At 41.5% G+C, this 14867-nt stretch overlaps 1 protein-coding gene across 4 annotated transcripts in view; it reads left to right on the top strand.

Annotated features, from left to right (window-relative positions):
• FAM168A (family with sequence similarity 168 member A) overlaps nucleotides 1-14867 on the top strand; it is a 199052-nt gene that overhangs the window by 169510 nt on the left and 14675 nt on the right. For 2 of the 4 annotated variants that reach the window (XM_049619500.1, XM_049619491.1), the window contains 2 exons: nucleotides 8186-8266; nucleotides 13018-13044. In XM_049619500.1, coding sequence (XP_049475457.1) covers nucleotides 8186-8266; nucleotides 13018-13044 — 108 coding nt within the window. The remainder of the gene's footprint in view (nucleotides 1-8185; nucleotides 8267-13017; nucleotides 13045-14867) is intronic. The other 2 variants (XM_049619513.1, XM_049619505.1) reach the window with 1 other exon arrangement.

Here is a 14867-nt window from a genome sequence, read left to right as displayed (position 1 = left end):
GGGATTTGTAAATTGAAGTCTGGCTAAAGGTGGGCAATCAGGATGGAGAAAGGGTTGAAGGAATTGGATCTATTGGATTTAGACAAGAGAAGATTCAGGAAGAATATCTGATACCTTCATATCTCTGGAGGATTGTCCTGGAGCAGAAGGAACAGACATATTCTTTGAGAACCAGGACCAGTAGCTTGGAAGCTTTTCAGGGTCAGATACCTTATAAGCCAGGTTGTTAGCCAGTGTGAAGAATTTCTTAACTTTCAGAGCTCTCCTGCAGGAACTTTGACTGCCTAAAGGGCTTCTGAGCATACCATCATTAGAAGAGTGTGCCACCAGGGGCCATGTGGCCAGCTATGAGGACCATTATAAAGGATATTCTTGTACTGGGTGGCAAATTGGACTCAATCACCTCTAATACCTCTTCTAACTCTGTAATTCAGTGCTTGTGTGATGCTTTTCTTTAAAAAAAAAAAAAAAAATTTGTTTATTTTTGAGAGAGACAGCACAAGTGGGGGAAGGGCAGAGAGAGAGGGAGACAAAGAAACCGAAGCAGGTTCTAGGCTCTGAGCTGTCAGCACAGAGCCCAGTGTGGGGCTCTAACCCACAAATCGTGAGATCATGACCTGAGCCGAAGTCTGGCGCTTAACTGACTGAGCCACCCAGGCACCCCCCTCTGATGCTTTTCAATAGCACCAGTATGACTTACATTAGTATGCTGAGTGGGAATAATAGCTGTTGTGTTGTGTTGTGTTTTGGGTAACTGAACCATCTTTGACCAAATTGAGTAATTTTTTGTTTTCCCACATTATGAAGCTAAAACTTGTTGGGGGTGGGGGGCAGCCAAATCCCAAGGTTTGTGTTGAGTAGACTCATGTTTTGAGGAGAGGTAGGGAAGTTGATAGAAATGGACTTTGTCTCAGCAGGTCTGGATTCTGTCTCCACTCTGTTCACAAGCTATTTAAGGTAAGTCTAAGATATGTAAGATAAGTCTAAGTTTCAGTATCCTTATCTCTAAAATGGGATTGCTAAGGTATTTCATGGAGTTAGTGTGAAGATTAAATTAGATAAAGAAGGCCTGACATAATGCTCAGAACATAATACAGATTCAAAATTATATTCTTCCTTTTACCCTCTTTTTTATTTTGAGAGAATTAAATATTTTTTGTTTGGGTTTTGGTCACCAGGCCTTGAAGTGAAGGGGGTGGCAGTTTTTTTCTTTTTCATCTTGAGCTGCAGACCTAAAATGTCTTCATTGCATAAGTGTCCTCTGATCACAAAGACATAATCCTCTTTGTCTTCCTAAGCCAGGGAGTTAGTTTTCCACTAGCCTTTTGATACTCTTGCTTTCTTACTTCCTAAAGATCAAGTCATTTCAGAAATAGTCCTCTGATTTCTCTTAAAAGCAATTTCTAATTTCCATTTTAATCGAAAACTAGCTTTACATTTCTTCAGTCCTAATCCTAGTGACAACAAGAGGAAGGGATTAGATTATATTGACATCCATAAAGCAATTAAAATGTACACATCAGAATCCCAGGAAACCTGATCACTACTATAGCTTTTGGGATACAAAGGAGAAAAGCTCATTTTTTCCGTTTATTCTCTTTACTCCTGACCTTCAAAGAATTTAACTATAGAAGGAGCAGACTTCCTTCCAAGGACCAAATCATAGTTATTTGACAGGTGTGGAAAACGCATTATTGCTTTCAGGATTCCCTTTCCAGTAATACCACTGACTTGCTGAAAAATCTTATCCAGAAAGACACTTCACCTCTCCAAGCCTCTGTTTCCTTTTCTACAAAATGGGGGAAATAACATTAGTTTAGTTTTGTTTTAAGATTCTATTTTTAAGTAATCTCTACACCCAATGTGGGGTCTGAACTCACAACCCCAAGATCCAGAGTCATGTGCTCCACTGACTAAGCCAGCCAGGTGCCCCAACATTAGTGTTGTTTTGAGGCTCAAATGAAATCACAGGTGTAAAAAATATCTTTGTGTGAGCAGTGGGAGAAATGTATATGGTGTATTATTTGAACTCAATATCTTTACCCCTGATGAGCTTCCACAGATCCAGGTAGCTTTGGGGGACCAGGACCTGGAATGCATTCTGCTCCCTTGGGTCTTTGAGAGTCAAAGGGAATGTCTTTGGAGTGTGCCAGGAGGAGACTTCCAGCAGGGAATAGCTGCATACCAGCAAGTGCTACTGTGGACTAAGCTTATATTCTAGTGGTGGGAGACAGATGGTCTCCCCTAAGCAAGTAAATATATAGTATGTCAGGCTAAGTGCTGTGAAGAAAAACAAAGCAGGATAAGAAGCATAGAGAGTAATGAAAGTTGAGAGTACTATTTTAGAAAGAATATAAAATCCATTGAACACAGTTCCAGGAAGAGGGAATACAAAGAGTAAAAGGCTGAGATGGGAAAATGCTTGACACATTAAGAAGAGCAAGGAGGCCAATGTGGCTGGAGTAGATTAGCATGGGGGCAGATAGTTGGAGAGGAAGTTTAGAGAGGTGGCTGAGGCTCAAGTGGGTCATTAAAAGGATTTCTTTGTGATTGCCATGGGAAGCTAAAGAGAGGAGTGTCATGATCTGATTTAATGTTTTAACAGGATCACTCTGGCTGCTGTGGGAAATAGACTGCACAGAATCAAAGGTAGAAGCAGGGAGACCAATTATGAAGCTAGTGCAGTAATTTGGAAAGATGTATGTAGGCAATGAGAGAGAGTCAGATTCTGAATATATTCTGAAGGTGGAACTGAAAGGATTTGCTGATGTGGATAGGAGAGAAAGAATAGTATCAAGGATGAATCTAAGGTTTCTGGCCTGAGGAACTGGAAGAATGAGTTGTCATTTACTGGTATAGAGAAAACTGCAGAGGAACAGGTTTGGAAGGGAATAGGAGGATAGAAAGTAAAAATTTCTTTTCAAGTAGAAGTTTGAAATAATAATAGCTGACTTTTTGAAGTCTTAACTATTTGCCTGGCTCCTAGTGCTTTGAGGTCTTAACTAATTTAAACTTAGGGCAACTTGTTAGGTAAGTAACACTCCCATTTTACAGATGAAAACTCAAGCACAGAGGGGGTAAATAAGTGGCCCAAGATCACATAAATAGTCGTGTTGCTGGAATACAAACCTAAGCCTGGATCTAGCTCCAGAGACCAGGCTATCTGATAGCTTTGATAGTCTAGCAAATATCCAAATGGAGATGTTGAGTAGGCAGTTAGATACTATATGAGTCAGGAGTTGAGGAGAGAAGTCTGGTTTAACAGTACGAAACTCAGACATAGTGACAGATATAGCTGGAAAGGTAAGTTAGAGCCATCCACTATAAAGGGAGACATGGTTACAAGAAGATAAAATGATGAGCTCAAGCCCCCAAGACAACCTTTCCTCTCAGGTATGGTTACCCCATCAGTCCTGCTTCTTAGAGCCAAGGAAGGTACAAACCAAGCCACTTATGGATGCCCCAAAATGCTACCCTCCATGCTCTTGCCTGGAATGTCCTTCTTTCTCTTTCTTATCCACATCCAGGACACCTAGTGCCCTGCATAATCCCTGGCAGATAGTAGATACTAAAAAATATTGGTTAATGAAGGCCTCTTCTCTGCCCACTCTCAACCTTTATCATGGCACTTTTCAGGAGGCATTCTAACTATCCACTTATCCATCTTTCTCCCTCATTAGTTGGTGACTCTCTCAAAGCCAGGGACCCTGCTGAATTTGTTTCTCTTGTTTATAAACCTATCTTAGCTCCAGAATACCGCCCCCCCCTCCCCCCCGCCATAATCTCTGCATTGAGTACCTATTTTCTGCCTTATCTGTGCCAGGCTTTAGAGATGCCAGCACCATCATCAACAGAAGCAGCAAGATGAATAATATCGTTGGGAACAAGGAAACAAAACCAAACCAGGAAAGTTGTAGGGAGGAAGACTAGCTTACATTTGATGCCCTTTCTAGAGAAGGAAAGTTGATGGTGGGGAAGAGATTCTCTACTGGCCACAAAGACTATTCACCACCACCTTATGTTTGAGAAGCTCAGATGCTTCCTGTCCAGGCTGAGGGAAGGGGAGGGGAGGAGTGGTGTGTTAATAGAGTGGGAACGAGGAACTGACCGAAAGCTATTGTATACAAGCAAATAAGACATAGTTGTGTCTTCAGGGAACTTACAGTTTGGGGAGGGTGAGCAGGACAGGAAATATAAACATACCGTTGATGTACAGTGTGATAAGTTCTGTAGTTGGGGATACATGTGTCTTCAAATTTGTTCTGTTCTGAAGGGCAGAAGCTACCAATAGAGTTCAGTGAAGTATGAAAAGTCACTTTCAGACCATCAGAGCAATCTCACGGTGTAGTAGGGGTCTCAGGAAAGGGAAGAGTTTGCTATCTGTAGAGATGTAAGGGCTAGGTTGAATGATCCCATGAGTGTGTCATAGAGGAGGCCCTAGACCCAAATGTGAGGGTCAACCAAATGGCCTTTGAGTACATTCTAGCATCAGCAGTCCCTTTTCTTTCTCTCAGCCTGAGGATGTCATTTATAAAACAAAGAGGGTTGGAGGATCAAATAAAGCTCGTTCTATTCAGCCATCTTATATCTGTCAAACACAAGTGAATGAAAAATAATTCTACTTGGAAACATTGAAGGGAGATCCTATAATTGCCCCCCCAAAGTAAAAGGCATCTGAAATGACAAAACAGGGGTATGATTACCCTTGGCCTCACAGTCCTCTCACGTGAAGCTGAATATAGATTTCAGCTAGGAGACTGGGTCACTTTGCTTCTCAGATTAAAGCCCTGACTTTCTTCTTGATAAGTAGCAGATCTCCATGATGCTAATTAAGAGACAACAAGTTATCTACCTTGGTTCTGAAATTAGAAAATGATTGAGGGATAAAGTGAGATGAATTTTCTTTGGAGTTGGAAAAGATTTAGGGAAAGGCATACTAACAAAGATACATTATTAAAGCGCAATATTTACAAATCCCAAAGAAGCTTTTAGGGATTTAGGGATTTAATCTTTGACTTTTAAAATCAGCTTTCCATCATCAGTCAAAATACCAATGAGCATTAAAAAGCTGCAGGGAGCAGTGAGACAGGCACTTACCTACTGCTAGTGCAAGTACAAATTGATAGTTTGTCTAGGAAGCAGTTTGGCAAAGTATGTGAAAACTCTTAGCACGTCACTTCTCATCACCTCTGCTGATATTGCCCTGATCTGAGGCCCATCATCTATTGCTAGGAGTTTGCAGTAGCCTTCTAACTGGTCTCTGCTTCTCTACACTGCCCACATTATACTCTGCTTTCAACACAGTGATCAGAGTGACCCTTTTCAAACGAAAGTCAGATCACATTATTCTTCTGCTCAAACCCCTGTGATGTCTTCTCATTTCACTCAGAATGAAAGTGAAGTCCTTTCAATAGGACTATGAGGCCCTGTGTGAACTGTCCAGCCCTTTACCTCTCTGACTTCCTCTACTGCTACTGTCCCCCTCATTTGTTCCACTTCAGCCGTACTGGCCTCTTTGCTGTTCCTCGGACATATCCCACAGGCTTTCCACTTAGGGGCTGTGTACATTTTCCTTCATCTGAAATGCTCTTTCTTTAGCCATCTGCTCGGTTAACTTTATTTCCTTCAAGTCTTTGTGAAAATCTTACCTTCTCAATGTGTCTTATATTGGTTACCCTATTCAATATGGCAGTGCCTCCGTCCAACACTCTGGCACTTCTTACACTCTCTACCCTGCCATTTTTCTCTTTTCCATAGCACTTTAGACTGTGTTTATTCATATTTACTATTTATCCACTGCCTTCTCCTACCTTTTTAAAATATAAGTTCCACAAGTACAGGCATCACAGTGTCTGGCACAGAGTAAATACTCAAATATTTGTTGAATGGATGAGCTTTAAAAATAGCACTATCTTTTGACCTAGAAATCTCACTTCTAGAATCGTTCCTAAAATAGAGATTTAGCCAAAGATTTATTTAGGTTGTTCTCATAGCTGCATTTACTATAATGAAAATTTGCAAACAACCTAAACATCTAAAAACAGAGTCATGGTTAAATGATTTGATATCTACATAATGGAATATCATAAAGATGTTTAAAATAATGTTTTTGAATAATATGTAGTTAATATGGAAAAATACTTACAATGTTAAAGTGAAAAAGTAGAATATAAAACTACATATACCCCCTACCTCACACCATTTACAAAAATGGATTGGTAATCTAAATATAAGAGCCAAAACCATACAACTTGTAGAAGAAACCATAAGGTTAAATCTTCATGACCTTGGATTTGGCAATGGATTCTTAGATATGACACCAAAAGCATGAGCAACAAAACAAAAAAAATAGGTAAATTGGACTTCATCAAAATTAAAAATTTTTGTGCATCAAAGGCATTGTCAAAAGGAAAAGACAACCCATGGAATATGGGAGAAAATATTTGCAAATCATATACCTGATTAGGGTTTAATATTCAGATTATATAAAAGATTCCTTAAACTCAACAACAGAACCAAGTGACCCAATTTTTTAAATGGGTAACTATTTTGAATAGACATTTCTCCAAAGAGGTATATGATGACCAATAAGCACATGAAAAGATGCTCAACATCATTAATCATTAGGGAAATGCAAATTGAAATCACAGCAAGATACCACTTCATTCCTACTAGGATGGCTATAATTAAAAAAAAAAAAAAAGGTAACAACTGTTGCTGAGGATATGGGAAAATTGAAACCCTAATACATTGCTGATATGAATGTAAAATGGTATAGCCACAATGCAAAACAGTTGGGTGGTTCCTCAGAAACCACCAAAGGATAAATGGTAAATAGATGTGGCATATACATACAGCGGATAATCATTCAGCCTTAAAAAGGAATGTAGTTTCAGTACATGCTTAAACATGGGCATATCTCAAAAACATTATGCTAAAGTGAAAGAAGCTAGACACAAAAGGGTAGTATATGATTCGATTTATATGAAATATCTAGAATAGGTAAATTCATAGAAACAAAGTAGATTAGAGGTTAACAGGAGCTATGGTTAGAGGGAATGGGATATTATTGCTTAATGGGTATAGAGTTTAGAGTGATTAAAAAGTTTTAGTAACAGATAGTGGGGATGTTTGTACAACATTGTGAACATGATTAATGACACTGAATTATACACTTAAGTGGTTAAAGTCACAAATTTTGTTATATGTATTTTGTCCCAATAAAAATTTCCAAAAAAGGGGCTCCCTGCAGGCTCAGTTGGTAGAGCATGTGACTCTTGGTCTTGGGGTCGTGAGTTCAAGCCCCACATTGGAGAGTAGATTGTACTTAAAAAAAAAATCCTTTAAAAATTAAACAGCAACACCAACAATATATAACATGCAGTGGCAGGCTAGATCTAGCTTGTGTGCACCCTCTAGAGCCAGTTGTGAGTGCCTTTTCCCAACTACTCCTTCAGTGACATTGGTAGCTTGAAATTAGCCATGGTGGGAGTATTTCTACCATGGAACTTGGCAAATGCTAGAAATAGAACTCCACTTCAATCCCCTCAAGCCAGTTGTTAAATATTTACCAGAACACCACTGAATATATGTGAATATATAAAAATGTATAGAAAACTCTCCAGGATAGCTGTTACCACCTTGGGGGAGTAGAGTAGTGTTGCAGCAGGAATGTGAGAGTAAACTTAGACTTTTTACCACATACACTTTGATGGTGTTTCCATTTTTTTTTTCTTTTTTACAATGAGTACGTAGACATACAATTCTTACACTGTTTTTTTAATGTTTACTTTTATTTTTGAGAGAGAGAGAGACAGAAAACACAAACTGGGGGAGACGCAGAGAGACACGCAGAATCTGGAGCAGGCTCCAGGCTCTGAGCTGTCAGCACAGAGCCAGATGCAGAGCTCGAACCCATGAACTGTGAGATCATGATCTGAGCCCAAGTCGGATGTTTAACCAATTGAGCCACCAGGAGCCCCATTTCTTGTGCTATTTTTTAAAAAAAGAAAAATCTGCATGTATTAGGATTGTGGTATTGGTGCCTTTTCTCAAGAGGCTAAAAGGTGGTCACATATACTGTCTGAAAAAAAAGGCCCATAAAGAGGCTGAAGGCCAACCCTGGGACTTGGATTCTGTTTCCTTTTCTTGTCCAATTAATTGGGGCTTTTTTGTCTCTTCACAGGTTACCCTACAGCCTACCCCGCAGCAGCCCCTGCCTACAATCCCAGTCTGTACCCCACCAATAGCCCCAGTTATGCTCCAGGTAAGGAGAAAGTGAATACAGCAGTGGTGCCTGGGGTGGGAGGTGGGACTCTGTTTGGAAAAACAAACCCACCTGCTGGCCTTTTCCTGTCCTTAATTTCTCTGGACTCCGCCCATCCAGGCCTGATTCTCCTGGGAGTCCCCTCTGGGAACTGGGGGCAGTTGAGCCTAAGGGTTGGGGTGGGAATAGAATCTCCTCCATTCTCCTTGGGATTTAAGGTTGGCCCATCTTTTCTCTGCTGGAATATCTGAAACATGCATCCTCTTCACAGAACCTTTTCTGCTCTCCCAAACAACGTCCAAATCAGTTCTTTGCTCGGTTTTCCCTAAGGCTGCCATTGAGACACACACAGATGCAAACACACACACACCAGACTTCCTGGGTGTGGATTTGGAAGAGAGTGAGAGACTTGCCACCAGAGGATAAAGAACTGCTTTTCAGGCTGAGGCAAGGAACCTGTTTTTCACAAATCACAAAGGCCTAGCATTCCTGGATAGAGATTGATACAGATTTGAAATGTTAAAAAAATAAAAAATTGTTCTCATTTGGGCTAGGAGCAGTGCAGAGGTCTTACCACCAATACTAACCCTCATACTTAGTGGGTGCTTTAACACTCAAGGGGCCGGAGAAAGAATCTGGATGCTGCATGTAGAAAGTCCTGGGTTTGAATCCTGATTACTCAACTCACTAGTTGTGAGGCCTTGGACAAAATAGTTCTCTCAGAGAAATGTGCTACTTACTTACCTCGGGGGTGTAGATGGTTTTAAGTAAGTTCCTCTTCATTTACTCAACAAGTATTTATTTGTTGAATGTCCTCCACACTAGAATAGAGAAAAAGAGCCATCTTTGCCTAAAATAACTTCTAGTTCATTTGGGAGTTGGCATATAAACAAATTCATAGCTGTGCGGTGTGATGAAAGGGTACAGGACGCTTCACAGGGGGTCTCTCAATAGAGACCTGAGGGAGAAGCAGGAGACATTCTTTTAAGCACATAAGGAAAGAATTGGACGTTCTAAACAGAGTAGAGCCTGGGCAAAGGAATGGTGATGTGGGAATGGTTGAAGCACACTGTAGGGGTGGGGATAATAGATGAATCTGAACTACAGATGTCCAAGGGCCAGATTTGGAAAGGCCTTGAATGCCATAATCATATCCCCCCCCCCCCGCCATGTTCTTGTTTAGTAATGATTATTCTAGAGTTAAAAAGCTTGAAAAGACCTTAGAGATCCTCCAGTTCAGCTCCTTCTCTTGACAAGAGAGATCCAGAGATAAACAGTGTTTTGTCCAAATTACTCAATGATGCAGCAATAGCATATGAACTAGAACCCTTGGCAGATCTTCGAGTTCTTGGTCTCATGCTTTTCTGTGTCAATCCAGCACTCATCCTACCATTGTTCCCTTTCTTCTGGAATATTTAAATAAGAGAAGAATATGGTCCGTGTCAGAAGACCTAGATGTGAGTTCTGACTGTCACTTCCTAAATTAACAACCTTAGAGTCACTCGACCTCTCTGAACCTCAGTTGCCCCATTCTAAAGTAGGGATCATTTTGTAATCATACACACTCACGCACATACCGTGAGCTCCCTCTTTTTTGAGAGACAAAGTACTATTTTATGCAAATAAGTGATGTTAACCCCTAAAGTCTTTACATAGGTATGTCATTCCACAGACATTTATTTTGGCCCTGCTATGCCCAAAGCACTCTGGAAGACACTGCATGTGATTCAGATTTGAGAAAGCTGAAGTCATTGACCTCAAAGAGCTTGTGAGGGTAGGAGTAATCCACAAGCTAAAACGTCTCTATCTCAGCATTAATAGTTTATTCTATATTCACTTTTAATCAACAAGATACATATTTCCAAAAAAATGTGTAATAGGCAGAAACAATGAAAGCTACAGAAATTTACCCTGATAAAAGATTTAATCAAATTTGATAAGATCTGTCTTAAAAACTACGGTGGTTTTGATTATCAAGTATCTCACAATATAGAAATGATTTAAATTTAAATGCTGTGAGATCTGTGAATTGGCTTGGTAAACTATCTGGTCTAAAACAAAATGAGGTGAGTAATTTCACAAGGTCAGCTAAGGTCAGGATGAAGAAGATGTGTGTGTGTAGTCAGGAGGCCACCAGTGACCTACGGAAGCAGAGTCAATGAAATGGGGAGCCCGGGAGTGAAGAAGCAGTTAGCAGGCAGAGCCTGCTCTTACAAGAGACTTGACTACAAGGGAAAGGAGAACAAGGGAAGGTGGGGTTAAAGGAGGCATTTTTTTAGATGTGAGCATGATTAAGCATGTGAGCATGTAAGCGCTGATGGGAAGGAGCGAATGAGGAGGATAAGTCAGAGAGGCTGCCAGATAGAGCCAGGCCTTCAAGGAAGCTTTGCTGAGGTGGGAGATCTAGAGCTCTGTTCTCTTCTTTGTTTGGGGGAGCAGGTGGACGGGGCTGCCTCACACAGGAGGGCAGCTCTTCCTCTCCGACTACAGGAAAGGTCACAGATGCATGTGCTTAGAGTAAATTGTCCAGTGGAAAGTGGAGAGTTCTTGTTTAATGACTTTGATTTGCTGTTGGAGAGGTGAACAAGGATAGAGGGAGGGTTCTTAAGGAGAGAGGTCAATGTGTGAAAGCCTTACTGGAAGGGGAAGGATAAGTGTCACCAGCAGGTGACACAGTCGTGTAACAGGAGGCTCCACTGAGGGTGGAGGCCATGAATTCTTCAAGGCTCTAATTCCAGCACTGGGGCATTTTCTCATAATGTACAGAATTTATGGTGCTGGTTTGTGGAACTGTTTGAGGATTAGTTTAGCAAGAAAGTGGAAGGACAGGGAATAAAAATAAATAGATAATATTTGTTGAATGGTTCCTATGTACCAGGGACTATTTTAAGCTCTTTATGGATATTGACTTGTTTTCTATCACAACAAACCTTTGAAGTCATTACTATTGTTATTCCCATTTTCCAAGTGGGAAAACTAAAATTTAGAGGAGTTAGGAACTAGCCCAAAGATCCAAACTCAGGCATCCTGCCACCACACCTGCATGTGGTCTGTGGCCGGCCAGAGAGAAATTGAGAAGTTAGACTAGAGCAACCAGACTAGAGAGAACAGACAGAAGGAGCCTGGGACTGTGGGGAAAAAAAGAGGAGAGATTGGAAAGCTTCCAGCGTGTATAAAGTACTGATTAGGTCTTAATTTTAAAACAAACAAATATCATCCCACTTCTAACTTGATTTTCCCCAATTTTATGTTTTCAAAATTTCACCATATGTCTAAGCTATGACTGAAGCAACCTGACCATTTCCTTAGAAACCCATACAATCCACTGTAGAGCGTGGTATTCCCACATTGTGTCAGAAGGCCCCTAACTAGAAGCTGGAAGGACTGATTTTGATGTGACCTTGAGCAGATCCCTTTCCTTTGGAGTTAGACACACCCCACTGGTCTGTTCCATATTTTCAGAGGCCAGCCTCTGCATTCACCAGGTCTCCTGACTGCAGTAGGGGAGCTCCTGCTGAGGAAGGGCCGGCTCAAGGGCAGTGTAGGTTACTCTCAGCTTCCTGCTAGAAGCAGCCATTTGTGATGCTGAGAGATGCCTGTGGGGTAGAAGCCTGCAAAGAGCCAGGCTCTCAGGTTTAAATTTCTCTCAGCTTCTTCAAGGAGACCAAGAAGTTGCTTCAGAGAGAGCTATTTTTAGCAGCTCTGAGTACTCTAAGATGTCATCTGTTCACGATGCAGGGAAACATTTCACTCTTTCATTGGTTCTGAAAGCAGTGTGGGTACTTGGAGCTTTTTTCTAAGCTCTTAATGACTTCGGGGATCTTATTTAAGGACCATTTGGCTCTGCAGGAAGCAGGAGCCAACTGAGACTCGTTCTCAGAATCTGAAAACCAAAGGATGTATCACATTATTGGTAATCTGACCTGAAAATGAAAGAAAAGGATAAACAGAATAACTAATGTAGATAGAAATGAAATACCTCCTCACAAGAGATGTGTTTATAAACCATTTTCACCTACTGTCTCACTTGATTTCATAGCGACTTTATGAAGTACAAATACAAATTGTTCCTGTTTTGTATGTGACAAACCTGGAGAAGGGCAAGGGAAAGGAATTTGTGCTTCCTGAATACCTGCCATATTCCAGGCAGTGTGTGAGTCGTGACACAGATGTTAATTTTTACTTTAGTCTTGTGTGAGTTGAATCTTCCTGCCTCCAGTTTTGCTCAGAGGTTAAATAACTTGTCCCAAGTTGCACAGCTAAAAAGCAGTGGAGCCAGAATTCAAACCCAGTCTGTCTGACCCTACAGCCCCTCCTGTAGCACCTCACTTCCCCAGAAGTTTCAAGTGATGAAGTACCTCTGCATTGGTCCTAGCCCTCTGGGGCTTTACAGAGAGCTCTTCAGAGGCCAAAGGTGATGATTTTGAACCTGAACCTTTACTTCCTCTCACACACAAAGCCTCTGTCATGTGTGAAGTCCCTCTGCAGTTCAAGAGCACTAACTTGGGTCAGATGCCTGGAAGATGCAGTGGCGTCAAGGAAGAGTGCTTCTCTTCAATGAATGGGCTTTCCTGGATGGCAAGTCTGTCATTCCCTCCAGGGTAGAGACACTTCACGCCCTGTGCATTCACTGTTTCTTATGTAGCCTGGGGGAAACTGCTATCTTGAGACAGTCTGTTTTTGTAACTGCAATGTATACTACTTTGCACAAGTTCTTAGTGGTAATTTCAACTAACATTTCTATCCAACAGAGTTTCAGTTCCTGCATTCAGCTTATGGTAGGAGAGCTATTTTTCCTCATCTGTATTATGGCCTATGAATGTGTTATCTCGTAACAACAGTAGATTCCCTCTCCTTCCCTCCCCAAATCCCATCCCTTAGGCTTGGGCTCCCCCAGGTGGCTCAGCAGCAGTTCCTAAAGCATGCAGGAACATGTCTGATGGTGCAAAATCATGGGTTGGAGACACACATGAACCGTCCCCTAGGGCAGCAATGAAGGATCATGGCACTAAAAGGCGTCTTTCCCCTTCCTCACCTCCGGGGTCCCATCTGACCTAGGTCAGAAACTTTCACCCTAACCTGGCTGCTGAATTCAAACAATCAAGTGAACAAAATTCTTCAGCCTGTATGGCTCCTCTCTGTTGGCTTTGTGGCAGCTCCTGTGGAGGAGTACCTGGATCATGCCTATAAGAACCCCAAAACAATCTGCCCCAGGATCAGATTTTCCATCTCCATTGGCAGTCTGACATGTTTGAAAGACCTGGTTGACTTTAGATACAATCTGTTCCCTTAGCCCAAATCTTGAGCTCTAGCTCATTTTCAGGGCATTTTCCTGGATGGTGAGAGGTGAGGGCCAAGTGTGCTAACTAAGTGGGCAGTGTGGACTCCAGGCCCAAAGCACCACGGGAACTTCTGGGCACCTGTGAGGGTCCCAGCAGTGTAACTGGACTAGGTCCTTTTTGTCACAGACAGTAAGGGACCATGAGAGGGACTTGCCACTTTCACTACTCTCACCTGGGCTGCTCAGGACAATGTTTTCATTAAAATCTCTGCACACTTTCTCAGCTTTTAACCTTGAATTATTTGGATGTTGAATATTGAATTTGTGTATGGCGCATCTTTCAGGAGATGAGCTGTGAAATTTCTCCTTGCCACTGCTGTGGGCTGGGTGATCTTGGGCAATTTGCTAATGTCTCCAAGCCATAGATAGTGTTTTGTTACAGATGTTCTCTCAGCTCCCTCTAATGTTAGCAGTCTATCCTCTTATAATTTTATTATTTTTGCCAGTCACAGACCTGTTTCTCTTATCATTTATGGAGAGTCCATTTTTTGTTTGCCTCAGGATCAATGAACTTGGACAGAAGATTCCATAAAAAGTGAGAGAAGTTCTCATGCTTTCTCACCCCTCTAGTTATAGCATCTGAAATAGAAATACTAAAAAGTATGTGCAGAGCTCTTCTCTTCACAGAATGCTTTGTGCCAGACCCTGCACTGGCTCTTTAGAGATAAAGACTAGTGACACAAGGTCCCTATTCTAAAGGAACTCAATTTAGTGGGGGAGACAGACAAGCCAGCAAGTACAGGGGTTTCTAAGAATCACAGAAACTGGGATAGCGAACCATGTGGGATATATGAAGGGGCTGTGGTCAAAGGGTGGGGAAAAGAAAAGACTTCATAGTAGAGGCAAGCTCATGATTGATGGCTGAATAAATCTTTACCAGGTGGCATTTGGGGAAAGACAGGCCAAGAAGAGTGAACCATGAGCAAAAATACAGAGATGTGCTGTGACACTCCTTGGCATATTCTGGGAATGATAAAGTTTGTGTGGCTATAGTGTAGGGTTGGAAAGTGAGAACAGTGAGAGACTAGAGAGATCACAGGGCTAGATCATGAGGGGCCTTGAATGCCACACAAGAAGTTCAGTCTTAGCCTGTAGGCAGTGGAGAACCGTGGAGTGTTCTTAAGATTTTGTGATTAGGTTTAGGTCTTAGAAATGTCTCTTGATTGCAGTTTGTAGATTGAAGTTGGCAGGTGTAAAAACAGAACAATGAGGAAGCAGTTGCAGTAGTGAAGAGCTGATGAGAACTTAAATTAGAGCTGT

This window comes from Panthera uncia, chromosome D1, assembly GCF_023721935.1.
Source record: "Panthera uncia isolate 11264 chromosome D1, Puncia_PCG_1.0, whole genome shotgun sequence".
Taxonomy (NCBI): Eukaryota; Metazoa; Chordata; class Mammalia; order Carnivora; family Felidae; genus Panthera; species Panthera uncia.
Note: the sequence above shows the minus strand (reverse complement) of the source record. Positions and strands in the feature narration are given on the sequence as shown.